Source organism: Eptesicus fuscus, chromosome 16 (genome assembly GCF_027574615.1).
Source record: "Eptesicus fuscus isolate TK198812 chromosome 16, DD_ASM_mEF_20220401, whole genome shotgun sequence".
Classification (NCBI taxonomy): domain Eukaryota; kingdom Metazoa; phylum Chordata; class Mammalia; order Chiroptera; family Vespertilionidae; genus Eptesicus; species Eptesicus fuscus.
Genome location: NC_072488.1, coordinates 44,325,545 through 44,352,610, shown reverse-complemented (window position 1 = coordinate 44,352,610; position 27,066 = coordinate 44,325,545). Strand labels below are relative to the sequence as shown.

The following is a 27,066-nucleotide window of genomic DNA, read 5'->3' as shown; positions in this document are numbered from 1 at the left end:
CTTCACGGGAGGCCTTGGGTGGGGGCTGGGAGCAGTGGCCAGCAAGAGGAGGTCCAGCCGGTGCCATGATGGGCTGGCGAGAGGAGTAGATGCACCTTGTCAGGCGAGGGCGGGCAGGGGCTTTAGCCAGGAGCTGCGAGGTGGAGACCCCAGGGGTCACCTGGCAAGCATGGCTCTTGTAGGTGGCAGGGCGGGGAGCTCTGAAGGTCACCCCCAGACTGCCTGGTTGAGTCCATGCCGAGCAGGGACAAGCAGTGCCCTGTGCTCATAAAGACCCCCATGTGCGCTCTGAGCTCCCCCTGGGGAGGCCTGAGCCTCAGCACCCGCCCGCCGACTCCCTGCAGAGGGAGCAACCTTCCCGCAGGGACCAGAAATGCCAGGCTCGGCATCCCCTTGCCGGGAAGTGACTTTTCCCTGTGCTGTCGACGGCAGTCTCTTACGTTAAACGTTACAACTTAACTCATCCCCATGAAGAAATCTCGGCGCTCACCGGTGGTCCGTTTCTCAGGACGTCTGGGCAGCCTTTGCGAGAAGGCCTTGTGTTCGTTCACACAGTGTGCCCGTGTCGCCCACGTCTGCCCCCAACCCCATGCTCCCCTGGCCCCAGCCCACAGGGGTCTTGGTGTCACTGTCCCCCCACAACACCCCCCCACCCCCCCCCACCCCCACGCCATTGCTCCTGCCTTGCTGCTCATTCCACCCTCCCCCTGGAAGGTGGCCACAGCAGTGTGCCTGCCCCAGGCTCAGCCCCAGGCCTGCCTCTCGCCCATCCCTCCTCCTTTAACACCGGTGGGTGCCAGCTGTGTCCTGGGCCTCATGACTTACACGCCCTCCACCCAGGTCAATGATAATGTGGTGTCCACAGCCCCCGGGCTTGGCCCACTCAGATTCCTCAGAGCCATAGCCGCAGCCAGGGGAACTTGTGGCCTCCCTCCTGCCTCTCTCCCTGCCCCAGGCCTTTGCCTACAGCCTGCTGGCCTGGAGTCACCATACTTCACGCTACCTCAGCCCTACCCTCTGCCTTCCCTTGGCTGCCAGGCCTTTGTTTCTCAGCTCACACACCACCACCTCCAAGAAGCCCTGTCTGGTAGGATGAAGAAAGTGAAACTGCCCGGCTGGTATGGCTCAGTGGTTGAGTGTCGATCCAAGAACCAGGAGGTCACTGGTTCGACTCCCCGTCAGGACCCATGCCCAGGTTGTGGGTTCAATCCCCAGTCGGGGGCGTGCAGGACAGCTGATCAATGATTCTCTCTCATCATTGATGTTTCTGTCTCTCTCTCTCCCTCTCTCTTCCTCTCTCTGAAATTAATAAGAACATATATTAAAATAAATAAGTAAGTAAATAAATAAAATACAAATTCATTCATTTCAGCTGCTATAGGCATTCTACTCTATGACTATTCCACAGTTGATTAATTGGGGACATTTAGGTTGTTTCCAGTTTCTCGTTATTATGCACAGCATTGCACTTGCACTAAACAACCTTGTGCACGTGGCCTTGGGCACACCTGGAGGAGTGTCTTCTCCAGGACAGAGGTTTTCAAATGACCACCTGGGAGCTTTAACAAGATGCTGAGGCCTGGGTCTGTTGGTTTCCATTGTGCAGCCGGGTTGAGGATCGCCTGTCCAGAGTCTGCACCTGGATGTGGAATGAGTGCATCCGCGGGCTTGCACATCTCCAGCTTTTCTACATATCCCAAATGAGTGTACTGGCTTTCACTCTTTCTGCAAGGTTCAAATTTTTGTTTCTGTACATCTTCTTCAACACTTGGTATTATCAATCTTTTAAAATTTTTGTCCATATGAAACGGTCCCTTTTTCATTTTAATTTTCATTTTTCCAATTTCCAGTATGGTTGAGAACCTTTTCTTAGGTGTATTGGGCATTTGGGTTTCCAAATAGGAAGGATGGGGGCGGGGGGAGGAGAGAGAGAGAGAGAAGGAGATTCCTATTTCATACCACGCACAAAAATAAATCCAGATAGATTAAAGACTGAAATGTGAAAAGTGAAATGTTAAAGCTTCTAGCCCTGGCTGGTGTGGCTCAATTGATTGAGCATCATCCCATTCACCCAGAGGTGGCGGGTTCGATTCCCTGATAGGGCACATGCCCAGGTTTCAAGTTCTATCGCCACTAAGGGGCATTTAGGAGGCAACTGATTGATGTTTTCTCCCCACTTTCTCTTCCTCTACCTCTCTAGAATCAATTAAGACATACTTTAGAAAAAAGTGAAAGCTTCTAGAAGAAAATATAGATGAATATTGGAGTCAAGATAGAGTTTCTTAAAGACACCTTAAAAAGTATATGTCAGAGAGGGAAGGATTATTTATTTGACTACATTTTAAACTATATGACAGAATACACCATCAACAAAGTGAGAAAACAAGCCACACTCTATTTAACCAATCTCCAAAACATAAAGAACTCCTGTAGATTTATGTTTTCTGATATTAAAAAATCTACTTTTGACTATTAATAAGATTGAGTTCATGTTCATTGATTTTTTTAAAACATTTTACGAATTCCTACTCAAATATTTTTCAGTAATTTCTATCACTATCTTTTTCTTAATTGTTAAAGTTCTTTATACAATTTTATGGATTTTTTTTCTGCCTATAACAAACCCTCACTCAAACTGGCTTAAATAATAAATGAATGAATGAATTTATTTACTTATTTTTTAATTTATTTTTGCTTAATATCTTCACCTCTTTCACCCAGCCCCCCAAATCCCTCCCCTCTGACAGCTGTCAGTCTGTTCTCTGTCTTTATGAGAGTGTTTTTATTTTGTTTGTTAGTTTATTTTGTTCATTAGAGTCCACATATGAGTGAAAGCATGTGATACTTGTCTTTCTCTGACTGGCTTATTTCACTTAGCACAATACTCTCCAGGTCCATCCATGCTGTTACAAAGGGTAAGAGTTCCTTCTTTTTTATGGCCAAATAGTATTCCATTGTGTAAATGTACCACACCTTTTTTATCCACTCATCTACCGATGAACATTTGGGCTGTTTCCAGATCTTGGCTATTGTAAATAAGGCTGCAATGAACATAGGGGTGCATATATTTTTTCGAATTAGTGTTTTGGGTTTCTTCAGATATAGTCTTAGAAGTGGAGCCACTGGTCCAGTGGCAGTTCTATTTTTAGTTTTTTGAGGTCACTCCGTACTGCTTTCCACAGTGGCTGCACCAGTCTGCATTCCCACCAGCTATGCCAGAGGGTGCCCTTTTCTCCTCATCCCAGCCAGCACTTGTTGTTTGTTGATGTGTTGATGGTAGCCATTCTGACAGGTGTGAGGTGATAGTTCATTATGCTTTGACTTTGCATTTCTCTGGTGATTATCAATGACATTGAGCATCTGTACAGAGGACTGTATCACTTTACATCCAGGGCCCTTCCTTCCACCTCCCTGTCTGGGGCTTCACCGTCAGGGTAGCTCCCTGAAGATGGCACCAGCAATTCCAACGGTCACATCCAGACCCACCACTGCCCAGAGGACAGGAGGCACTGCCTGCTACCTCTTCTTAAATAAAAGGAGCCCTTTCCTAGAAGACCCCTGCCACCCTCCCTCATTGGCTAGGACCAATCACATGTGCTTTCCTAGCCAATTACTGGTAAGGGAGGGATTATTACAATTAGTTTAGACCAGTGGTTGGCAAACCGCGGCTCGCGAGCCACATGTGGCTCTTTGGCCGCTTGAGTGTGGCTCTTCCACAAAATACCACGGCCTGGGCGAGTCTATTTTGAAGAAGTGGCGATAGAAGAAGTTTAAGCTTAAAAAATTTGGCTCTCAAAAGAAATTTCAATCGTTGTACTGTTGATATTTGGCTCTGTTGACTAATGAGTTTGCCGACCACTGGTTTAGACTAATCTTTTGGGGGTAGAATAGCTGTTGAGTCAGTCACCATGACCCTCCCTAATAGAGTAATATTAGTAGCTCTTTGTCATTTTGTCACTTTCCCATTTCTTATCACAGAGCTTACGGAATAGATATTGAATGCCACACTTCTCTGTTCTAAGTTGCCTCTCTTAGAAGAGGCATTAATACAATAGTCATTGAGAAGAGGAAAGGGCTGTATTTCTTGTTCATTTGAAGGATAAATAAGCATTCACTACATGTTCAATCCAAGTCACTTTCTTCAACACCACAGAGTCTGAGTCTCAGCCTTCTCCTCATCTTCCAGGGGCTGGAAGGGTCAAGATGAGAGGTAGGGATTGCGAAAGGCGATGGTGGTTGTGATGCTGTTCAGCAACCTATGTCCAAAAGAGACAGTGCAATTTCAAAGCATACAAACGGATAGTGGGGATTCTTTATCTGCAGTTCCTATTTGGTTACACTTGCAGTTTCATTTTTTTTTTCTTTACTTGCAGGAAAAAATATTCCTGAAGTTCATCAGCTTCCTTAGGTAGTTTCTGACATATAGATGCCTAAGTGTCGGACCCATGAATAGGTCGCACCAATCCCTGCTGGCTTTCAAACTTTTATGATCTACTTCAAGAAGTTTGGCTATTTCTTTTCCATTTTTAAACAAGTAAAGCATGATTCTATTCTCATTGTAAAAATGCAAACAGAGTAGAGAAATTTAGGGTAAAAAGTGGAAGTCCTGCAACACCCCCCGATTCCTAAATTTAGGTTCCTTCCCCGAGGAGAGCGCTCTGTGCAGTGTGAAGCGTCCGAAACTCCACTTGTGGGTTTATGTGCACACAGATGTGTGCGTACCAGTTACGAGCTGTGCATTCCGTAAACCGTTCTGTGCAGACGCAGTAGCTCTTTTCATATAAGTTTGTTTTGGAGAGCTTCCCATGTAGATTCCGTAAATGGTGGACATTTAGGTTGTTTCTAATTATTTGCTCTTGCAAACAGTGCTATAATTAACATCCTTGTAAATGTCTCTTTGTACATATGGGCAAGCATTTCTTTAGGGTAGCTATCTATGGTTTGGCAATTTCTGCTGCCTTTAATTGCATTGCCTGGTATCTGGCAGACGATCTTCCGCATGTACAATAACTTTTCACGTCCGCGCTCCATTATAGTGTACGTTTTAAAAAGAAGTTCTAGGCGACAATTAGGGATCTAAGTTTAAGTTCAAATTCTGTGTGGATCGCTGTAAGCAACTGAGGTGACACTTGAAGGAACAGATACACACGGCTACGTTCACCCAAGACCGGGCAGTTGTGATGGGGAGCCGATAAGATCCCCTCCCTCAAACACCCATTGTTAGGCATATCATGATTCTGCAAACATTAAAATATGAGAAAAATGCATGTTGGGATAGAGGATTTACGGTGTTTTATTTTCCCTAAGTCTGTGGTCGGCAAACGGCGGCTCGCGGGCCACATGCGGCTCTTTGGCCCCTTGAGTGTGACTCTTCCACAAAATACCACGGCCTGGGCGAGTCTATTTTGAAGAAGTGGCGTTAGAAGAAGTTTAAGTTTAAAAACTTTGGCTCTCAAAAGGAATTTCAGTCGTTGTCCTGTTGATAATTGGCTCTGTTGACTAAGGAGTTTGCCGACCACTGCTCTAAATGAATAGATAGCCTATTGCTTCACCCCCATATTTGAAGAGTCCTTCCCTTGTGAGTTAATACAATTGCTTTACTACTAACTCATCCCCCCCATCCCCCCCCAGGTGGAATAGTCTCTGCACTATTAAGTCTTTTTTTCTTGTTGTTAATCCTCACCTGAGGATATTTTTTCCATTGAATTTTTTAGAGAGAGTGGGAGGAGAGAGGGGGGAGAGAGAGCGCGCGACAGAGAAACATCAATGTGAGAGAGACATATCGATTGGTTGCCCCCTGCACGTGCCCCCACCGGGGTGAGGGTTGAACCTGCAACCCAGGTACTTGCCCTTGACTGGAAATTGAACCCGAAACCCTTGGGTGCTTCGGCCGATGCTCTAACCCAGGGGTCCTCAAGCTTTTTAAACAGGGGGCCAGTTCACTGTCCCTCAGACCGTTGGAGGGCCGGACTATAGTTTAAAAAAAAAACACTATGAACAAATTCCTATGCACACTGCACATATCTTATTTTGAAGTAAAAAAACAAAACGGCAAAAACACCCGCATGTGGCCCGCGGGCCGTAGTTTGAGGACGCCTGCTCTAACCACTGAGACACACCAGCCAGGGCTGAACTATTAACTTCTGATCTATGTGTCTGTTCCTATGTGTCTGTGCTAGTTCAGGGGCCAAGCTCTCCTGTAGTCTTATTGTTGAGAACTTTCTTGCACGTTTGTCTTCTGTCTGCTGCTCTTCCTTCTTCCCACACTGTCCCTTTTACACGGGGCACTTCACAGCTGTTCACACCCGGCATGATGGTGCATCACGCGGGTCTGATGTGAGAACATCTGCAGCAGTCAAGGCCATACTTTCCTCAGGACTTGACACGGAGCTTGCATCAGCACGCAGCGATCTCTCATCCTCTCTCTCCGCCTGTGACATCTCCCAGCATCGCTGCTCCAACATCAGTTATGCCTGAGTCTTGAATGGTGTCAATCTGAGTTGAAAATGTGCCAGCTTTCTTAGCATTATCACTAACAGACTGTTTAATTAACCTGTGATACTGTCAATAGTCGGTCTTGCTGGTGTGCTGGAAAGGAGACCGTGGCCACGCATGGTTGGTCTTGGTCTTGGTTGCTCTCTCTCTGTCTTTTCCACTCGCTATTCACTTCCGGCTCTCAGTGTCTGTGACTCGGGAGCTGGACTGGTCAGGAACCGATGGGAGGGACCTGGGATGTCCTGGAAGGAAGACGGTAGAACTGAATGTTCTGGATGAGATCATGGCAATGAAATGACTGAAACAGGCCAGCAATCTCACTGCTCAAAGGTGATAGCAGCTAACCTGTGCATACAGCAGGTGCCCAATACATGGACAACCAGTATACACAGTCAACAGAAGAAATGACGGTGCATGTGCCACTTGAGTAGGCAGTAAGAATGGGGGTGTTCTAAGGGAGGAGCCTGGGGGTTGCCCTCATTCTGAGGTGGCTTTTAGGGTTTTCTCTGCTGCCTTTTTTCCCACCCAGACAGCTTAGAGGAGAGGGCAGCTTTCTCATTCCGAAAAGTGCCCTAGAGGCGCTGATGAGGAGAGGGAGGCTGGGTTTTACTCCCTTTCAGACTTTCTCGTTCGTATCAAGTCATTTTGTGTTTGAACCAAAGTCCTGCTATTTGAAAATTGGGGAGAGCAAGCAGGATGTCACCTAGGGCTACTGGACCATCAGCTCCAAATCCACACTGTCTCTTTTCTTTGTCTTTTTCCTACACACACACACACACACACACACACACACGCACACACGCACGCACACACGCACACGTGGAGCAAGAGATGTCTCCGCCATTCCTGGCTTCCCCTGACCTGGCGTGAGCACTGGTGCAGAGGCTGCGACCGGGATCCCATGAAGCCCTTCATGCAGCCCCTCCTTCTGCAGCCAGGGCAGTGGGGGGAGGAGTGTGCAGAGTGAGCTGGCCCTCCTGACTTGAAGCAGAGGCTCATCCCCTGGACCACATTCCTGTAGCCTTGCCTTTCCCAGAACAGCGGTGGCGGAAGCTGTTCTCCAAGGGCAGAGACCCCCAGTACCCTCTCCGGTGGTTGTGTTGGGTCTCCTGGGAACTGCAGGCCTGGCAGCCCCAGGGGGTAAAGGACGAAGAGCATCCCTGTCGCCACTAAACACACAGGCTAGGTGCCCCCTTCCCAAGGCCACTGTGCGGGCCCTTCCTGGCCCTGAGCCCTGGGAGGGCCTGGCGCTGGCGGGAGCTCTCCTCTGAGGGTGAGGAGGGGGAGATTGGGTATCAGAATTAGAACCCAAGCCCAGCTGTCCTGAAACTGGGGTTCCCAACCTCTTTTCCTTGACATCAGATTCACTTTCCTAATCCTGGGGTCTCTAGATGTGTGTGACACGGGGGTTTTCAACATCAGCACTACTGACGTTTTGAGCTGGATAATTCTTTGCTGTGGGGCAGTGCTGTGCACTGTAGGATGCTTAGCAGCATCTCTGGTCTTTACCCACTCAACGGCCTATGGCAGTGGTCGGCAAACTCACTAGTCAACAGAGCCAAATATCAACAGTACAACGATTGAAATTTCTTTTGAGAGCCAAATTTTTTAAACTTAAACTTCTTCTAACGCCACTTCTTCAAAATAGACTCGCCCAGGCCGTGGTATTTTGTGGAAGAGCCACACTCAAGGGGCCAAAGAGCCGCATGTGGCTCGCGAGCCGCGGTTTGCCGGCCACTGGCCTATAGCAACCCCTACACACACCAGGCTGTGATCATCAACAATGTCTCCAAATGTTGTCAGGTGTCTCACAAAATCGCCCTCGGTTGAGAGCCACTGTATCAGATCACTGAGTGCGCCTGCCGTGGGGACAGGAGTGGCCCGGCGCAGAGGAGGTCTGCCCGTGTACCACTGCGGCTGAGTGTCTTGTGGAAACATGAGAGCTACTCAGAGATGACATCTGTGCTGTAAACACATTTAAAAACTGTGTTTGGTCTCCTGTTTTTCTCTCCAAAGACTGCAGAGCCTCTTGGACTTCCCTCTGCTCGTTCCACCTTCCACTTTATTGAAAAAGGAGACTGAGGCTCGGAGACCCCAGGGCCTCAAGCCACCCCTCACCTGCAGAACCCTGTCCCCCAGCTGCGAGCACCCTGGGCCCCTCTGCGCCCCAGCGTGGGCTCTGGCACCAGGAGCATCTGCGGTCCTCCTCCCCCTCCACCTGCCTACAGGCCCTGCCGCCCTCCAGCTCCCCAAACCCTGGTGCCCGCCCCCCCACACTGGAGGGAGTGGGGAAGCAGCAGGTGTTGATGCTAATCAGCGTTCACAGCCCAGAACTGCAGTCGCTCCCAGGCTCACACACTCCCCAAAATTAAACACTCATTATACAAAATTAATTGACATTAATTAGCAAAAATTAAAACTTTAAACACAGCAAGGCGCTTTGGGGGGAGGAGTGAAGCAGGCAGGCTCCACATTTGTCACCCCCCACTCCCCACCCGCCCACCACCCCCATGTTCCCCCACTTCCATCCTGGGGCAGAGCTGGAGGAGTTCAGGCGAGGTCAGCACCCACACCCAGCCTCGGGCCCAGCCCCAGCCCTGTGGGTCCCCGGTGGCTAGTCACCAGCTGATGGGTGGCCCCCAAACTCTGGCATCCAGTGTTTAACTATGGACCCAGGAACCCTCCCCTCAGCCCAGGCCCCCATTCTCTCAGCTGAGATGGGTGGGCATGGTCAAAGGATGAACCAACCTTCTGAAGCCAAAGTTAGAAGGTATTCCTATAGGGCTGCCTGACCCCGCCCTCTTCCCATCTCCTGGGTATCCAGAGGACCAGGCTCTGTGAACTTTCAGCTCTGCCCCACTTTGCTATGTGACCTCAGATAAATCCCTCCCCACCCCCCACACACCCCCCCCTGTGAGCCTCAATTTTCCATCCATATGATGAGGGGGCGGTGCTGGGTGAGCACTGAGGTTCCTGCCGCTCTGGCACCTGCTGTCAGAGAAGCAAATCTCTGGGAACCTGATTCACTCTGAGGAGCAAGGGGCTGAATGTGGGGTACTGAATTGCTGATGGGGGGAGCATCAGGCACCGGGGGGGGGGGGATGCGTCTTCAGTCCGGAGAGCCCCCCAGATGGGCACCCATTTGGCCTGCCTGCAGGGGGCAGGCTCCTTGATAACGGGCCGCTCTGTAAGCCGGGAGCAGTCCCCCCTTCCTCCCTAACCCTGGGTGTTTTCCAGCCTTGCTCACCAGGCTCTCAAGGACCCCCAGACCCCTCACCAAGCTGAGAGGCACCAGAACCACACCTTCCCCCACTGCGTTTGAACACACGCTTGGCGTCTATTCAGAACTCCGTTGCTTGGGCGAGGGTGGAGCCCAGTGGTCCTACCAAGTGGAATGCCATGCCCCCCTCCCCCTCACTCCTGCTCCCTTCTCTCTCTCCAGCCAGCGCCAATATCTGCAACGTGGTCCTGATGCGGTACGGGGAGCTGGAAGAAGGGATCGATGTCCTGGATGGTGATGGCAACCTCGTGGGCTCCTCCAGGATCGCAGCCAGACATGTGGGTCCTCCCAAGGCTCAGGGGGCAGGTGGGGGGGTAGCCACAGGGAGGGTGTGGGTTTCCCCTAAATGTTTTCATTCCTCAAAGACTGTTGTCCACAGCACCCTTGCTTTGTCCTCTTAATCTCTCCTCCTCACCCGGCCCCACCTGCCATCTGTACGAGCCCCAGCCTGGAGGTCTGGTCCAGCCACGCCTGTCCCCTAGACATCCCTGTTTCTCTCCAGATGCCCTCTCCTCCCCGCTGTGAACTGTCCCCATCTCTCCTCGCAGCCCCTCAGGACCCAGCTTCTCTGATCTGTTAATTGGTGAGGGCAGAATAGACCCCAGAGCTTTCCCTTGCCTCCCCGGGACCTGGGACCGGTCCCCTGGGCTTTCATGTCCTCCTGGGTAAGATGAGGAAGTGTGGGCACGGGTGCTGTGTGGTTCTGTGCTAATCAGCCCTCCGGCACTTGGCGCCTCGCTGGGGAGTGAGGCGTGAGTGCGCTAAGGTGCGGGATTTCAGGCTTGCCGGGGGCCTGGCGGGTGGCTGGAGGAGAATGTTTGTTACCGGAAGGCCCTTTCCCACCTCTGGTTTCACCGCCTCACCCACTCCAGCAATTGTAATATTTTTTAACTCCAGTATGCTTGTGTCCAGCCTCTTCCCAGTGGTGATCAGTGGCTCTCCCTGCTCTGGCTTCCAAGTGCTGGGACTGGGGGGTTCAGCTGTGAGGTAGCCAAGCATTTCTGCTCCAGGCACTGTCCCTCCTCAGCTCCCACAGGGGCCCGAGCCTCACCTCTGTCAGGGCGGCCTCCTCTATAAGCCTCCAGTGTGGGGAGAGCCCTCTCTCGTCCAGCCTCCCCTCCCCACTGTTTCGGGGAAAGTGAGTGCCCAGCCAAGGCTCTGAAGGGAAGGGGCTCAGGTTGCCAGCGACAATGCTGCGCCCTCTGTTCCCCTCACCCTACCCCACCCCCGCCCCCCCGCACACGGGCTCTGGGCCCCCTCATTCCCGCTTGGGAGGGAGGCTGGAGGGACCCCTTCCCAGGCCTTCCTGAGGCCGGTCACAAAGGCCCCCAGTTCCTGGGAGAAATTTTCAACCCTGAGCCTGTCATCAGAAGGGATTTGGCCTCAGTTTCCCCCCTGGTACCAACCTCCTCTCTAACCCTATACTCTTTCTTGACTTGCCGTGAGGGAGGCTCATGTTGATGGTCCTCTTTGCGGTCCAAATGGCAGGAGCCCCAGGCTCTCTGCAGCCCTTGGGTGTTCCCCAGCCTGGCTGTAGCCCCTTGCTTTCTAAGGGAAGACCAGGGACCCCGGGGCTACCAGTCGTTCCTGGAGGGCCCACGCCTGTGGGTTAAAGGGACTCCCCACAATGACCGGCAGAGAGCAGGAGTGCCCCTGAGCTGTGCCCTGACTGTGCCCTCAGCCGGGAATCCCAAGGGAGTCCCAGAGCCAGGCCCAGGCAGAGCCCCTTGGGGGACCCGCAGACACTCAGCAGAAGTGCCTCCCCTGGCCACCAAGAAAGCCGCCTCCTCCTCGGATCTTTGTCTTTAAGGGATGTCAGAAAACAGCAATTCCCAGGGTCTCTGTCCCCGCTCGGCACCAGGCCCCAGCTCTTTGCTGGGGTCCTCCCAGGGCCTGCTTAGATGTTAGAGCATCTCGAGTTTTCCTGTTGCTTCCCCCCCCGCCCCCCGTGCCCCGGCACCTGCCACCCACCCGAGGCACCCCCACGGGCACTTCTGTGTTGCTGCCCCCCCCCCCCCATGTGGCAGGTGACGGGGATCTGCTCTTCAAATGTATGTGCTGAGAAGGCGGGTGGCTTTTCTCGGTTGTTGGAGTATGGCTTCGTGAGCAAATCCACGAATTATTCCACTCAGCCAGACGTGCTCTGCAGTGATGCACACCCCCCGGGGCTCTGGGCTGGGATTGGCTGCCAGGCGGCTGTGCCCCGACCTGGGAGCCCCACTCACCACAGCGTCTGCTTGCCCCTCAGGCCCTGCTGGAGACGGCGCTGACGCGGGTGGTCCTCCCCATGCCCATCCTGGTGCTCCCTCCCATCGTCATGTCCATGCTGGAGAAGTGAGTTGGGGCAGCCAGGGCCCTGGGGCCACCACTGGGCAGGAGGGGGAGGGAGGGGACTGCTTGCCCGGGTCAAAGGATGGGATGGGGGTGGGGGGGGGAGTTTATTCAGACTCTCCCAGGCAAGGCTACTGGGATCTGTGAGAATTCATGGGCTTTCACTGTGCAGGACCCCGTGCTAGGTTGCTGGGGAGGCTAGCCCTGCCCTGAACAACTGGAGATTCTGGCATGTGTGCAATAAGTGTGTGTGTGTGTGTGTGTGTGTGTGTGTGTGTGTGTACACGCACTATGGCTGCACAGGGCAGGACCAGTTGTGAAGAGAGTCTGAGGACTAAATATGGAGCCAGCACCACCCCTTCCAGGCCTCCACCATGAGGCATGTCCCTGCCACGGAGCCTCAGTTTCTCCATTTCTAAAACACAAACAGTGCCAGCCTCCCTGCCTCCCTCAGAGGGATGCTCGGAGAACACACGCTTGCCATGACTGAAAAGAAATGAGGGAACACAGTAATAAAACAATGGTAGAGTGATTGTATTAATTAATGGGTGTGAAATTGAGTCGTGAAGACTGAAATGCTGCTGGAAGGGGAAGCTGAGCAGGGAGGAGGGAGGGCCAGGGCCCGTCTTCCCGTGCTTTGGGGAGGATTAGGGTGAATCCAGGAGGAAAGGAGTGGGGAAGGGCCTAGGTGGGGGGGAACAAGATGAATAAAAGCCTGGAGGTGCAGACCCCTGGGGTGCAGGTAAAAAAACACACGGAGGAGACAGCTGTCTCCCTCCTGGGGGTCCAGCCTGGGAGGGAGCTCAGTTGGGCTTGGGGGCAGCGTAAGCTAAGGGGAGGGTTGGGGGCACTCCCTCTGGGGTCCTGGGGCAGGATAGTCTCCTCAGTTTGGAGACCTTCTTATTCCCACAATACGAATTATAATAACAGCTAATATTCATCAAGCACTTGACTGCATCCCGGTCCTCTCAGCCAGGCCTCTCCCCAAATTCCATCCCAAAGAGGCCCCCCTCCCCGACCACCCCATGGAGGTAACAGACACCCCCACTCCCCTCACGTTGCCTTATTTTTATCCACAGTGCTTAGCAATAGCTGAGATTCTTTATCTGGTTGTCTATTATCTGCCCGCTTCACTGTAATGTAATCTTCACAAAGACAAGTAAATTCCTTTTATTTACTGCCCTGCAAAGCATCTAGCACAGTTCCCAGCACATAGTAGATAGATGCTCCGTGTTTGCTGAATGAACGAATGAGTGAATGAATGAAATGAAATGAATCATTTAGCCTTCACAGCAGGGCAATGAGGTAAATATGGTATCTGGTTTTACAGATGAGGAAAGGAAGGCGAAGGCTTTGTCATCTGCTTACGGTTGTTCACTAAGACAGTGGTCGGCAAACTGCGGCTCGCGAGCCACATGCGGCTCTTTGGCCCCTTGAGCGTGGCTCTTCCACAAAATACCACGGCCTGGGCGAGTCTATTTTGAAGAAGTGGCGTTAGAAGAAGTTTAAGTTTAAAAAATTTGGCTCTCAAAAGAAATTTCAATCGTTATACTGTTGATATTTGGCTCTGCTGACTGATGAGTTTGCCGACCACTGTCCTAGGAAACGGCAGAGGCAGCAGTGGCCCAGGACTGTGGCTGCAGAGCTGCGCTCTTCCTGCCACTCTGGCTGCCTCTGGGGTCTTCAGATCACGTCACACAATCAGCATGTCTTTGGGTCCTGCCCTGCATGGAGACTGGGGAAGAGCGGGTTTGGGGGCCTGGCCTCAGAAAGCCTGTGTCATGATGCGGGAGATGGGTAGACCCACACACAGGTCAGCTGCAGGTGGGACGGGGCAATGTGCGAACAGGATCAAGGTGACCTTGAGGGGCGGGAGCACTGTGGGCCCGGCAGCAAGGAGGGCTGGTCCACGGGAGAGGGGCTGCGGTTGACTCTGAGAGCAAAGTGGGACGTTGGCAGGAGGGAGGGCTCTCTGGGCCACACGTGGGCCTGTTGTGTAGACAGCGAGGAGCGGAGGAGCCCGGCCCAACAGCAGCTAAGTGAGCCCCACCCTCACACCCAGCCCTCTACGCCCCTGCCGCTAGGTGTAAGGGTGGGGCACCTGGTCAGGCCACGGAGTGTTGAGACAAACAGATCCTGGGAAGGCAATTGCTTTTGTGCCCCTGCGCCTTGTGTACGAGCTGCCTTGTGAGCGGAGGCTGTCCCCGAATACCAGCCACTGCGGTACACAGGACACCCCAGGGGAGATTGGGAAGGTGGGGCTTCTGTGTTTAGGCGGCCAAATCCTGAGCCTGGAGTTACGGGGGGAACAGGTGGTCTGTGATGCCTTCCCGGTCGGCACCCGAGTGGAGTTTACAGAAAGTGCAGTGCTGGTTAGTGTCCCATCTGTTTGGGAGCTCACCCTGGGCTTCGAGAGGCACGAAGGTGGGAGGGCCGGTTCTAGTTCTGAGCCTCCCTGGCCTGGGATCTGCTCAGAGTCTGGCCGCCCTGAGTCCGGCTCAGCTCAAGGTCCAAAGAAGCCCCCTGGGCACGTAGAGGCAGGTTGGCTTTGTGCTGGCCTGGTCCTTCCCTGAGGCCTCTCCGACAGTCTCCGGGGAGAAGGGAGAGTCCAGCCCGGGTTCGCCCAGAAATATCAAAATGAAAAAGACCCAGTTGGTGCCCTCCAGGACTGACTAATTCATGGATACGGGGAGCTGCAAGACCCGGGCGGTGGGAGGGCCAGTGTAGCAGCACCCGCTGAGACTCCTGGTAGGAAAGTGAACTCTGGGTTCTTGCTCTCTCACTATTGGGCCGGTTTGGTTCAAGAGACTCCCTCAGCCTCAGTTTCCCACCTGGAGGATGACGACTCGGCCAGCTTCTCCATCTTGTCCCCTGGGGCCTGGCATCCGGCAGGCCCTTGGCTCCTTGCAGGGGCCCCACTCAGCACCCCTTGGCCTTCCCATGTGGGGTGCTAGTGGCAGGGCCCTGCCGAGGAGGGGGTGGGGGAGGTGGCCCCACCCTCAGTGAGGGAGTCAGAGGAGAAAGACAAAAGAACACTTACCAAGCAGCCTGCTTGCAAATTAATGGAGTGCAAACTCGAACCGCTCCAAGTGCGGAGGGAATGCACAGCAGTGGGGACAGGAGCTGTTTGTTGTGTGTGGGGCTGGGGCCCAGCTCGCTTCACCTCTGCCTCAGTGTCTCCTCTCTGTGAGGAGCCCTCTGACCTACGTGAAGTCCTGGGTTTCCTGCTAGGAGAGAGTGGGCCCCAGGATGTTCTGAGGCCGAAAGGAAAGGTGTCTGAAGTCAGAAGCAGGGGAGCCTCAGCTCCCAGCCCACAGCGCGGGCCTCCCTCTGAGGGGTGCCCACTCCCCAGCACACATCCTCTCCCAGCACAGCCTCACCGCTGAGGAGGAGGCTGGTTTTAGACCCCAGGCTGCGAGATTGGGAGATCGGCCCCTCCCCCACAATCTCCCTAACTCCCAGGCAAGTGCGGGGCTTTCTGCCTTCAGCCCCTCACCCCTGCCCCTGGAGTTCACCCCCCCCCCCCGCACCCCAACCCCAGCCTGGGTTTCAGCTGGGTCTGGGGTTCAGCTCACACCCTCCGTGGTGGTTCCTGAGGCCGCTCCTGCCTCCTTCATTCCTTGGGATCCGGGTCTTTCCTTTCTCCCAGTCAGTCGCACATCTCTCCATCTGCATATTTTAATTCCCCCAGCTGCCTTTCCAATCCCTCCCTGCCATTTCCCACCTCCCCTCCCCTCCCCCTGTCCTGCTGTGTTCACTCCAGAGCCTGCGCTGGGCTGGGACTTCTAAGGAGCCTCCTGCTTGGCTGCAGTCTCAGGCCTGCCTCCTTCCTGGACTTCCTGAGTCCCCTGCCCAGTGGGGACTTCAGCCAGCCACCTGAGAGAGAAGCCAGGGTCACGGCCCCACATAGAAAGGGGTCTGTCTGGAATTCCAAGGGATGAGTTCATGGCCTGCCCATCACCTGCCACCTTCTTCCTCCCTGACACCTTCCTTGCCCTCAGCGACCCTTGGGGCTATACCCCAGGGAGTCACACCCTCAGTTCCACTGCCCCTGCCCTCTTCCCCCTGGGGACTGAGGTCCCGGCTGCCTTCCAAAGCCTCGCAGAGCCAGGCTCTAAGTCTGTGTGCAAGTCTGGAGGGTGAGCCCTGTATCCTACCCGCTTGTCCTGCGGGAGAAGTTGATCCTCATCAAAAAGGTCTCAGGGCCCATCTCAGCCTTTCTCCTGCCCCTCCATGACTCCTGTGGAAGCCCAGGAGGCCTGGGGCCGAGTCCATGGCCAGTGGGAGGCTTGTGTGGAGGAGAGGGCCAGCATGGGGCCACTGGACCGAGGCCAAGGGGGAGGTCAGGTAGGCTTGAGTTTGACTCAGGCACTTTTGTCCTGCAACTCGTGATGCTGTGGAAACTTCCCTCTGCAGCAACTCAATTCGGGCTTAATTCGACAGCTGGACAGATCTTGAGGTCTGGGCTGGTGGGAAGGGCTGGAGGACAGCCCAGCCACCAGGATCCCCCCTCTTTCCTGCACATACAAGGGCAATAACAATGCACAATTACTCAGCACTTACTCTGTCCAGGCCTTTCACTTGCATAGAATTGACCAGTAACTGGATCTTACTGGTCCCTTAGCAGGAACATCCTGGACCAGAGTTTCTCCAAAGTGACTGGGACCGATCACCTGTTTTAGACTCATGAAGGTTATTTGAAATGCAGGTTCCCAGGTGCTGGACCAACTGAATCAGGATTTCATGGGGAAGGGGCCCTTGGGTGTCTGCATTTTCAACCAGCTGCCTATACACCAAGTTTGAGAACTGCTGCTCCCTAGTAGCTGTCCGCTCAAGGCCAAGTGCTCCTGGGATTCTTGTCCCAGGAGGTGAAGGTGGTGTGGGGTTTACCTGCCCCCCACCGAGGCCCTGCCCCCAGGAGGGCCTCTCACCTGCCAGTGGCCACAGGCAGTCCTGCTCCGGAGGGGCCGGGGCAAGAGCCCGGGTTATATCTTCTTCGTACCAGGAGCCAGTCGAAGGCCTGTGGAAGCTGACACAGTGACTGGGGTCAGACTTAGCCCGCCCAACGTCCCCTGGTCAATCGTCCCGTCATCCATCCTGCCGGCGCACCCTACCCAAACCTCCCCAAGCAGAGGCTCAGGGTCTTCACCATACAATGTGGTGGACAACGCAGTGAAGGAATATCTATCTGCCAGTTGGTATGCCCCCAATCTCTCCGGACAGCCCTTTTTGTCATGGAGCTGGGGGACCCCGGGCCTGGAGGGAGGTTTTTCAGACCCCTCTCCTGCCCAGGAATCCCATCTTCGAAGCTTGTCCTGGAGAGTGGGTGTCAGCTATGACATGCAGGCGATGAAACTTGGGTCCTGAAGGCGGGAGCCAGGAGCAGCACGGGGTGGCAGCACTTGCAGGGAGTCAGGAGTCCAGGCAGCAGCCAGCTGGCCTCCAGCAGATCTAGCCTTGGCCTTGGGCAAGCCACTGCCCCTCTCCGTGGCTCTTGGATTGAAGTTGATGAAATAGTCAGTGGGGCATGTTCTGTTCCCACACACAGAAGGGGGTCATCCCCTCCTGGCTGTGTGTATATATGTGTGTGCATACATATGTATGCATATATATGGGTATTGTGAGTACATGTGTGCATGTGTGTGAGTGTGTATACATGTATGTATGTGTGTGTGATGTATAAGGCTTTGCTGGACAACACGGTAAAGGTATATGTGTGCATGTGTGTATGTGTGCACATGTATGTGCCCATGTATGTGTGGTCTGACTCCTCCCCTGCACTTGGCACCTACTCTGGTTTGTTTGCTATTTCATCATGTGCTACCTTCGAAGGTGATCTTACTCTCCCGTGTGTCTCCCCAGGTGCAGGGACGACAGCCTCCTCTGTCGTGTCCCCCACATGTGGCCTTCTTTGCACAGGGCTGGACACACGGTGGGGTGTGGGAAGGGCCCCCACGAGTGCTCCTATATGATGTATGGTTGAGAGTTTAACCAGCAGTGTCCTTCAGGGCAGGGCTTGGGGGCAGGGTGCCGCTTGGGAAAGACCCGAAGACAGAATTCCACCACAACTATTTAGCCACGGGCTGGTGCTGGCCCGGAACCATGCTGCCCTGGTCCTGAATTCCGATAGGACCCGGTGTGGTGACCTGGGGCTGCTCACCCTGTCTCCGCTCTCACGGGCTGCCTCCTCCTCTCCCCACAGGACGGCTCTCCTGCAGGCGCGTCCCCGGCTGCTCCTCCCTGTGCAAAGCCTCGTGTGCCTGGCAGCCTTCGGCCTGGCCCTGCCTCTGGCCATCAGCCTCTTCCCACAGATGTCAGAGGTCAGTGAGGGGAGGGGCTCAAGGGCAGGACAGGCGGATGTAGTTAGGCCATTAATTAACGAATACTTATTCAGCGCTGACTCCTTTGCACTGGGCTGGGTGCTGGGGTTTGAACCGTGAATGAGACAGACATCTCTAAGCTCAGGGTGAAGCAGTGAACACAACAATGAAACAGGGAATAGAAAGTGGAGTATGAGGCGTGTTAGGGTAGGACCAAGTGAGCTGGATGTGGGAGGAGATCGTGGGGAGCCCCAACAGAGCCTTGAGGGAAGTGGCATTTTCCGGGACCTGCAGGAAGGGCTAGAGTTGGCTGGGCGCACAGTGGGCGATGGGACATGTGGGCTGAGGTCACCGGGGGGTGAAGGCAGGGCATAGCATGTTCCAGAGCCGAGCAAAGTCTGCAGCTGGAGCAGAGAGTGGAGAAGGATGAGGTGGGTCAGGTGGTGCTGGAAACTTGGGAGCCAGCGCAGAGGGTCACGGTCATCAGAAGGGCGGTGCAGCCGAAACCGGTTTGGCTCAGTGGATAGAGCGTCGGCCTGTGGACGCAAGGGTCCCAGGTTCGATTCCGGTTAAGGGCATGTATCTTGGTTGCGGGCACATCCCCAGTAGGGGGTGTGCAAGAGGCAGCTGATCGATGTTTCTAACTCTTCCTCTCTGTAAAAAATCAATAAAACATATTTAAAAAAAAAAAAGAAGAAGGGCGGTGCAAATAGGCCCACAGGTGCTGCTTTCCAACGGTCCCCGCGGCTGCATGGCGAGGCTGGGTTGGAGCTCTGGGGGAGAAACAGCCATCAGGAGGCTGTGGCGGGCGTCCAGCGAGAGACGATGGCGGCTTGGACCAGGCTGTTGGCAGTGGGCATCGAGGGAAGCGGGTCCTTTCCGAGAGAGTCAGGAGGCAGCTTCGTGAGAATTGAGGAGCTGCCTGTGGTGGGAGGGAAAGGGAGCGGCAGGATGTGTGCCCGGCTTCCTGGTTTTGAACAACCAGGCAGATGCAGGTACCACGCGATGAGATGGAGGGACCGGTTTGAGGGAGGACAGCGTGTTGTATTGGATGGACACGTGGGGTTGGAGGAGCCTGGGGGAGTTGGCGCTGGGTCTGGGAGACAGAAGTGGGGCCACCAACGTAAGAAACAGTCATGGAATCGAGGCGGGGGGTGGGGGTGGGATCCGCCAGTGAGCCTGTGGAGAAAGGCGGTCCTCGGGTCGGGGTGGTGACTAAGGATGCGTGACCAGGGAGGCAAGGACAAAGCCAAGTGGGATTCGGGGCTGGGGGCCCAATCACAGAGTCAGACGCTCCTGAGAGGTGAAGCTCCGGGAGGGTGAAGAATGTCTGGGTGTCTCAGGCAGTGAGGGCAAACCCTGGCCCAAGGGGCAGGTCCAGCTGACGGGTGAGGAACCGGGGTGGCAGGGCGGGATGTTTGGTGTCGAGGGAAAAAAGAGAAACAGACCCGCAGCTGGAATGAGGTGTGGGATCAAGAGAAGCTTTTATTCTTTTTCCCCTTTTTATTTTTATTTTAAAAAACGTTTTAGTTGAATTTATTGGGGTGACATTGGTTAGTAAAATTACATAGGTTTCAGGTGCACAATTCTATAATGCATATCATCTGCATATTGTGTTGTGTGTTCACCGCCCCAAGTCCAGTCTCCTTCCCTCAGCACTTATCCCCCCTTTACCCTCTGCCCCTCCCTCACCTCCTTTCCCTCTGGTGATCGCCATACTGCTGCCCGAGGCTACGTGCACCCCTATGTCATTTACAATAGCCAAGATTTGGAAGCACCTAAGTGTCCCTAGTACAATGAGTGGATAAAAAAGCTATGATACATTTACACAACGGAATACCACTCGGCCATGAAAAAGAAGGAAATGTTACCCTTTGGGACAGCATAGACAGACCTGGAGAGCATTGTGCTGAGTGAAATAAGCCAGTCAGAGAAAGATAAGCACTGTATGATTTCACTCATGTGTGGAATCTAATACGCAAAATAAGCTAACAAACAAAATAGAAACAGGTTCATAGATATTTCCCCTTTTATACACGGGAGAAAGTGGCCCTTGTATGTACAAAAAGGACACACCAAGAGCGAAGTGGAGAAAGAGGATGGGGAGCAAAGTCTATGAAGTGGGGGGTGGGGATTCAAGGGAGTCACTTTGACAGGGAGAAAGCCCTCCCCACCTCAGCAGGGGGAGACAGGTGCAGTTGGGGTGGGGTTCAGGGGTGGAGAGGTTAAGGAAGTTGTTCTGATAGCTTCTGGTCTGTATTCTCATGCCTGAGCAGAGAGGAAGCAAGAAGTGGGGAAAGGGCCGAAACCGGTTTGGCTCAGTGGATAGAGCGTCAGCCTGCGGACTCAAGGGTCCCAGGTTCAATTCCGGTCAAGGGCATGTACCTTGGTTGTGGGCACATCCCCAGTAGGGGGTGTGCAGGAGGCAGCTGATCGATGTTTCTCTCTCATCGATGTTTCTAACTCTCTATCCCTCTCTCTTCCTCTCTGTAAAAAAATCAATAAAATATATTTAAAAAAAGAAGAAGTGGGGAAAGGAAAGGTCAGAAGTTTGACGACTGTGGACAAGCTTCTGGACATTCAGAGGAGTGAGTGGGAGAGACAGCTGGCCAAGGAAGTCAGAGAGCCTGATGGCAGTGCGGGGGGCGGGGTGGAGGGTCAGCAGAGGGGAAGCTGAGGGGGGACACAGGCCTGTGGCTGTGGGCAGGGCCTGTCCACCCAGAGGTGCTGGGGGCCAGCTCCGGGCACCACAGGGCTCTCTCAGAGGGTTTTGTCTGGCTGGGTGGGGCCTTTGGGAGGCTGGTAAGAGGTCGGGAGAAGCTGCGGGCCCTGGATCTCAGCGGGTGGAGGGGAAGGTGGGCAAGCAAGCTGGTGGGAAAGCAGGGTGTGAGGGGTCGGGGAGTGGACTGGGTATGTAGAGTCACTGAGCTCGTGGCAGATGGAGGCTCTGGCTGGGGCTGGGCACTTCTGAATCTGCTGTTGCAGGACCGACCCTGCTCTAGCCTCCAGAAACGGTGGGAGGGTATTGGTGCCCAGAGGGAAGTCGGGGAAGGTGAAAATACGGGCCCTGGGTGTTAGACCTGGCCTGTGAGGACTGGGACCCAGCCTCTAGGCCCTGCAGTCCTAGGAGGGTGAGAACGGAGCCCCCAGACTCCTAAAAGGAAGCTATGAGGTGATGGGGCTCCTATCTTGGGGGCCAGCCCACACCGGGATGGCAAGCCTAGTGTGTGATCTGTGCCAGCAGTACCCTTAGGCCCACAGGGCCCAGCCTTGTCATGAAGCCAGGGACACCCCTCCCGTCTCCTTTCCCACCCCCCATGGAAGCTGCACAGCTATTACCTGATGCTTGGGGCCTCCACATGGAGCCCAGAGCTCAGGTTGTCCGGAAGGTCTAAGGATAGAGGGAGGGCACTTCTCGGAGGCCCTGGCATGCCCCTCCCGGAGGGCTGGGCCCGGCACTCCCCGAAGCCGCTGCATCTCTCTGTGTAGCTGGGCTGAGTCTGCGGTTCTAGACGAGGGTCCAAGTGCCCCGTGTGCTTGGAGGCACCACTGTGGTCAGTTGTTTCAAGCAGCCCTCACGGCTCCCCTGTCTGCACAGGGGAGGGACCCAGGGCCGACAAACCCAAGGTACAGAATCCGAGACTGTGCCTGTTGAAAGGACTTTAAAGGTCATGGTTTACCATCCTGCTGACTCTGCTGGGGACAGGAGGCCCAGAGCAGCCCCGGGACCAGCCCAAAGTCACAGAAGTGAGGGCTGATATGGAGGGAACCCCAGAGGCCACGCCCAGGCCAGAGCTCCCAGGAAGTGCTGCCTCCGCTTGTGCTGTGGGATTTCCTCTCCTCACTCAACCCCCTGACCTACCTGGAGCAGAGGAGAGAGGTGGCGCTGGGCTGCCCTCAGTGGGGAAGCATCAGGAGCGAGCGCTGTGGGTCTCTGATGGGTGTTCCTCGGGGGCTGATAAGGGGGGGACAGCGGGAGGTGGTCTCAGTGAGCAGCGCTGGCCTCACAGAGGTTCCATGTCCGGGCGCAGGCTCCTCTCGTCCCCCAGGCCTGCCTCAAACAGGCAGAGTTCTCTGGGTGTCTCACTGCAGCCCAGGCTTCTTTCTCTAGACTGGGAGGAATGTAGTCATTGCATAATAAGGTTGTTTCCTGGGAAAGCAGGGTAGGGATGTGATTTTTCAGAGCCCCCTCCTCACCTGAATCAACCCCAACAGGATGCAGGTAGGCCTGGGCATTATGGGTTTTTATTTTTATTTTATTTTAAATACATTTTATTGATTTTTTTTAAAGAGAGGAAGGGAGAGGAACAGAGAGTTAGAAACATAGATGAGAGAAACACATCGATCAGCTGCCTCCTGCACACCTCCCACTGGGGATGTGCCCACAACCAAGGTACATGCCCTTGACCGGAATCGAACCCGGGACCCTTCAAGTCTATAGGCCAACGCTCTATCCACCGAGCCAAACCGGTTAGGGCATGGGGTGTTTTGAGACCTGTCTGTGACCTACAGCACCAAGGCCATCAGCAGTTGGCTAAGAGGACCTTGTCCCCCCTCCTCCCATTCATCCTCCCAATTAATTCTCTCTAACAAGGCGCTGCCTCTGCCGTAGGGGGATCGTGTCTCACATCCCAGAAGCCAGTGGGATTCGCCACAATAAGTCTGGACTTGCTTGGGCTGACCCAGCCTTGCCAAGAGCCACCAAGGTTGTCAACAGGAGTAATCGCTGGGACACGAATTAATTAATTAGGGAACATGGAAATTGCACTTAGGAGCTGGTTCCTAGCCTGGCTGGCCTTGGTGTGTGGTGTTTGGCATGAGGCTTTCAACCCACTAACCCCAGAGGCTGAGAGAAGAACTTCCATCGCTGGGCGAGAGTCTTGTCTGGTCTTTTCAAATCAGTATTTCTGCCTATTGAAATGGTGCTAAATGTTTAAATAAAAATAGCAAATAATAATAATAGCTACCATTTACTAATCATCTACTATGCCAGGCAGCATGCTGGGAAACTCTGCATGTCTTGCTGTGTTCAATCTTCCTAATGTCCTTGAAGGCTCAGGCATTTCTGAATGATAGGTGCCTGGGGGGGACTGAAGTTGAGGAAGGGGTGAGGCCACTGTGTGTGTTGGGGAGGGGGCAGGGGAGAAAAGGCATCAAGAGCAGCCAGGGGCCGAGGGAGAATCTCTATGGAGTGGCTTCACTGATGCTGAGGACAAGGGTATTTCAAGGAAGAGGGAGCTCTCTGCAAGTGAGCTGCTGCAGAAGGGACCAGAAGTCGACGAGACTTGGAAACTGGGTGATGTAGCTGGACACGGCAGTGTAGGAGGCAAAATGGTAGTCAACTTTCTCTCTGTTAAGAGAAGTTGGCTCAGGGATGAGAAACCACTGGAGAACAGCAAAGGAAGTTTTATTCACTGGGTGTTCGGTTGAGGGCTGGGAGCCTGGAGAGAGGACAATGATGGGGTGTCTGGGTCCAGTAAGTAGAGGGGTCTGGTTGGCTGTGGTGGGGAAATAGGGGTCCAGAATGTGACAGTCCTATGAGGTCGGTACCATTTGCTTACAAATGAAGAAACTGAGGCGTTCCAAGGTTCAGTTCCTCGCCCAGGTCCAAAGTTGGTAGCGATGGCGTGAGCTCTGTTCCCAGAGAAGGATTGTTACCCTCCCCTGCCCACCCCACCTCATTATGAAACGAGAAGATCCAAGTCCCAGGCCCAGATGACGCCCCTTCCACAGCCGTCCCCCGCTTCCTGGGGAACCCATGTCCGTGTTCTCGGGGACCTTCTGGAGTAGCTGTTAGTGCCTTTGTTCTCTGACCCAGGGCTGCGGGCTTGTCTGGCAGGCCAGCAGGCGGGGCAGGGACCTCCTTAGGACCCTGAGCACCAGAGCAGGGCACCAGGCTTGGCCTCCCTCCCAGGCCCCGGCGTGTTGCCATGCAGGGAATATGGGTCTGCCCTAGGACCCTGTGACCTGCAGGTTAAGGCTGTGGGGCACTGGCCAAGGCTAGCTCAGCCAGGCCATGCCCAGGCCTCAGCGGGCCCATCGCACCCAGAGTCTGTTCCCCTCATCACAGACACTGGGGTGCTTTCCCCTTCTTCCTGAAACTGGAGGGGCCATGTCAGAGCCCCCCGTCTCAGGGAGCCTCTCTTCTGTGGGGTGGACAGAAGCCCAATAAATAAGAAAATGTCAGGCCAGACAGGTTGTGGAGGCCTCTGTGACATGGTACGTCCTGATGTGTGATGGCCTATCTGGCCCTGCCCTCACTGGAAATTGAGGCTCCTGTGTTCTCGGCAAATGTGGTCATTTGACAGAGTGTCAGCTCTCAGCCTTAGGGACACCCTATGTATTGAGGGAGTGAGAAAGGAACTGAGGAGGGAGATGGGACACAGGAAACACACAGCACCAGAGTACACGTGTGAGGTGAGACAGATCCCGGTGAGCTCATCAGGGAGGACTTCCTGGAGGAGGAATCATTGCTAGAATAGTTTCTCTCTCTCTCTCTCACACACACACACACACACACACATACACACACACACACACACACTGGTGAGTTGGGTCCCTCAAGGGAGATGTCCAGGGTCCAGTCTCCGGGCCCACGGGCTTTGCTGCCAAAAGAGGCTGGACCAGGGAATGGGGAATGTCCCTCCAACTCTGATAGCCAGTGTTCCCTACCTGGGAGCGCATCTAATCCTGTTTAATGAACCTCCTGTCTCCCCAGAGCCTGGAAGCAGGTTCTGAGGACAGCTCAGGCCCACTTTACAGCCTCCTGTGGTCGGCAAACTGCGGCTATTTGGCCCCTTGAGTGAGGCTCTTCCACAAAATACCACGGCCTGGGCGAGTCTATTTTGAAGAAGTGGCATTAGAAGAAGTTTAAGTTTAAAAAATTTGGCTCTCAAAGAAATTTCAGTCGTTGTACTGTTGATATTTGGCTCTGTTGACTAAGGAGTTTGCCGACCACTGCCCCAGAGCAAGAAGCAGTACCTTGGCCAAGGCCCCCTCCCCGCATCCCTGCCTATTTCTGTTTCTATCTGTCTTTGTGCCTCTCCCCTCCTGGGCTCCTCCCCAGCCCCATTCCCCTCTCTTTTCCCCCACTCTTCCCCCGGGAGCTCGGGGGCTGGGGAACGGGGCTGCACATACAAGCCGGAGCCATTGTTCGACAATCTGTTTTTGTCTTCATCTTGTTGGCAGGCGGCAGGAGAGGAGCAAAAGGTTAATGAGGCACTGTGCAGCGGGATTACCGCGTGAACGGCGAGCGGCGGGCGGCCGAGCCAGCCGTGTGACAGGGAACTAATTAGGAGCAGTTTAACAGGAGGAAAAAGTGAAATCTCCTCTTCACCAACTGTCAATAATTAGCTGATTTGGTGAGGTTGAAATATGTCCACAGGAAAAGGTGGGGCTCCTCTGTGGATGAGTGAGGCTCAGGGGAGTGGGGGCCCCTGGTGGGACTGTCCTGACCCCTGAGGTTGGGGTTGCCCTGTGTCCCCCAGGCCTGCCCTCCGAGGGCTGGCATCTCTTAGCTCTGTGATCTTGGTCTTGACCTCCAAGACCTCAGTTTCCCCAGCCAGAAGATAAGGTGTTGGAATGCAGTTTCTTCCTGGCTCTGCCCATTAGGATTCTGGGAGTGAAACCAGGAGACCGGGCCCTGGTCCTAGAGGGGGCACAGCTGACAGTGGGCTGTGTGGCCTTAAGTCCGATGCTGACACTCGGTGTCTTGTCTGAGAGCCACCTCCTGGGGCCCGGCGTGGCTCGAGAAGGTGCCGAATTATGAATGGGCGGAGCCTAGCCTTTCTCAGTACACCACTCACTGGGCTTCTTGAGACCCCCGAGCAGCAATAGGGGCTGGGGCGGGCACAGGGAAGATGGGGCTGTGTGCCTGCCTCTGGCTGGGGTACAGTGAAGGAGGGGCCCTAGGCTGCTCTGTGGGGCTGCGGGCTGTCCCAGGGAGCGCGTCTCTCTCCCCCCCATCAGCGCTGCAGGAGCCCCGTGGGGCCAAGGAGTCAGGTTCGCTGGCGGCCAGGATTGTATCCTGTTGGGCCTGTTCGCCCTGTGTTTGTGGGTTTGTTGGCTCCTGCCCTTTGGCCTTCCCGGGACACCTCACCTGGGGACCCCTCCCCACTCTCCCTCTGCCCCTCCAGCTTCTGCCAAACACCTTGACTGGAAGAAAAGACACCATCAGAGCCCCGAGGGCTTCCTGCTCAGAGCCTCCATGGCAGCCCTGTTAACCCCCCACCCCTCCCTCTCAGCCTGGCCCCTCCTCACCGCAGCCCCACAGGGTCCAGGGCACTGGAAGCAGGTTCTGAGGACGGCTCAGGCCCACTTTACAGCCTCCTGCCATTCACAAGCCACATCTTGCCCTGGCCCCAGAGGGTGGCTTAGAGTCCAGGCCCATGTGGTGCATGAGATACCTGAGGGTCAGGCTCAGCCACCCCCTTCTCCCTCCATATCCCCTACTCCTCCTTTCTTCCCCTCCAGCTTTTTAAGTTAAGAAACAAAGAGGCATGTTGTCCCTGTACAGGAAAAGAATATGGATACTCCCAGTGGGTACCAGAGTCTCCACCATCTCTCTTCCCATGGTGGTTTTGATGAACCATCTTGGCTGGGAGCTGTGATCCACCCAGAAGCAAAAGGTTGCCTCTCTTA

At 54.4% G+C, this 27,066-nt stretch overlaps 1 protein-coding gene across 2 annotated transcripts in view; it reads left to right on the top strand.

Moving 5' to 3' along the window:
* The window catches only part of LOC103291427 (rab11 family-interacting protein 5), a 157,074-nt gene that overhangs the window by 106,669 nt on the left and 23,339 nt on the right, over positions 1-27,066 (top strand). Inside the window, exons 16-18 of one of the 2 annotated variants that reach the window (XM_054728477.1) lie at positions 9,938-10,053; positions 12,024-12,109; positions 18,309-18,426. In XM_054728477.1, the coding sequence (XP_054584452.1) occupies positions 9,938-10,053; positions 12,024-12,109; positions 18,309-18,426 (320 nt within the window). The remainder of the gene's footprint in view (positions 1-9,937; positions 10,054-12,023; positions 12,110-18,308; positions 18,427-27,066) is intronic. The other variant, XM_054728479.1, reaches the window with a different exon arrangement.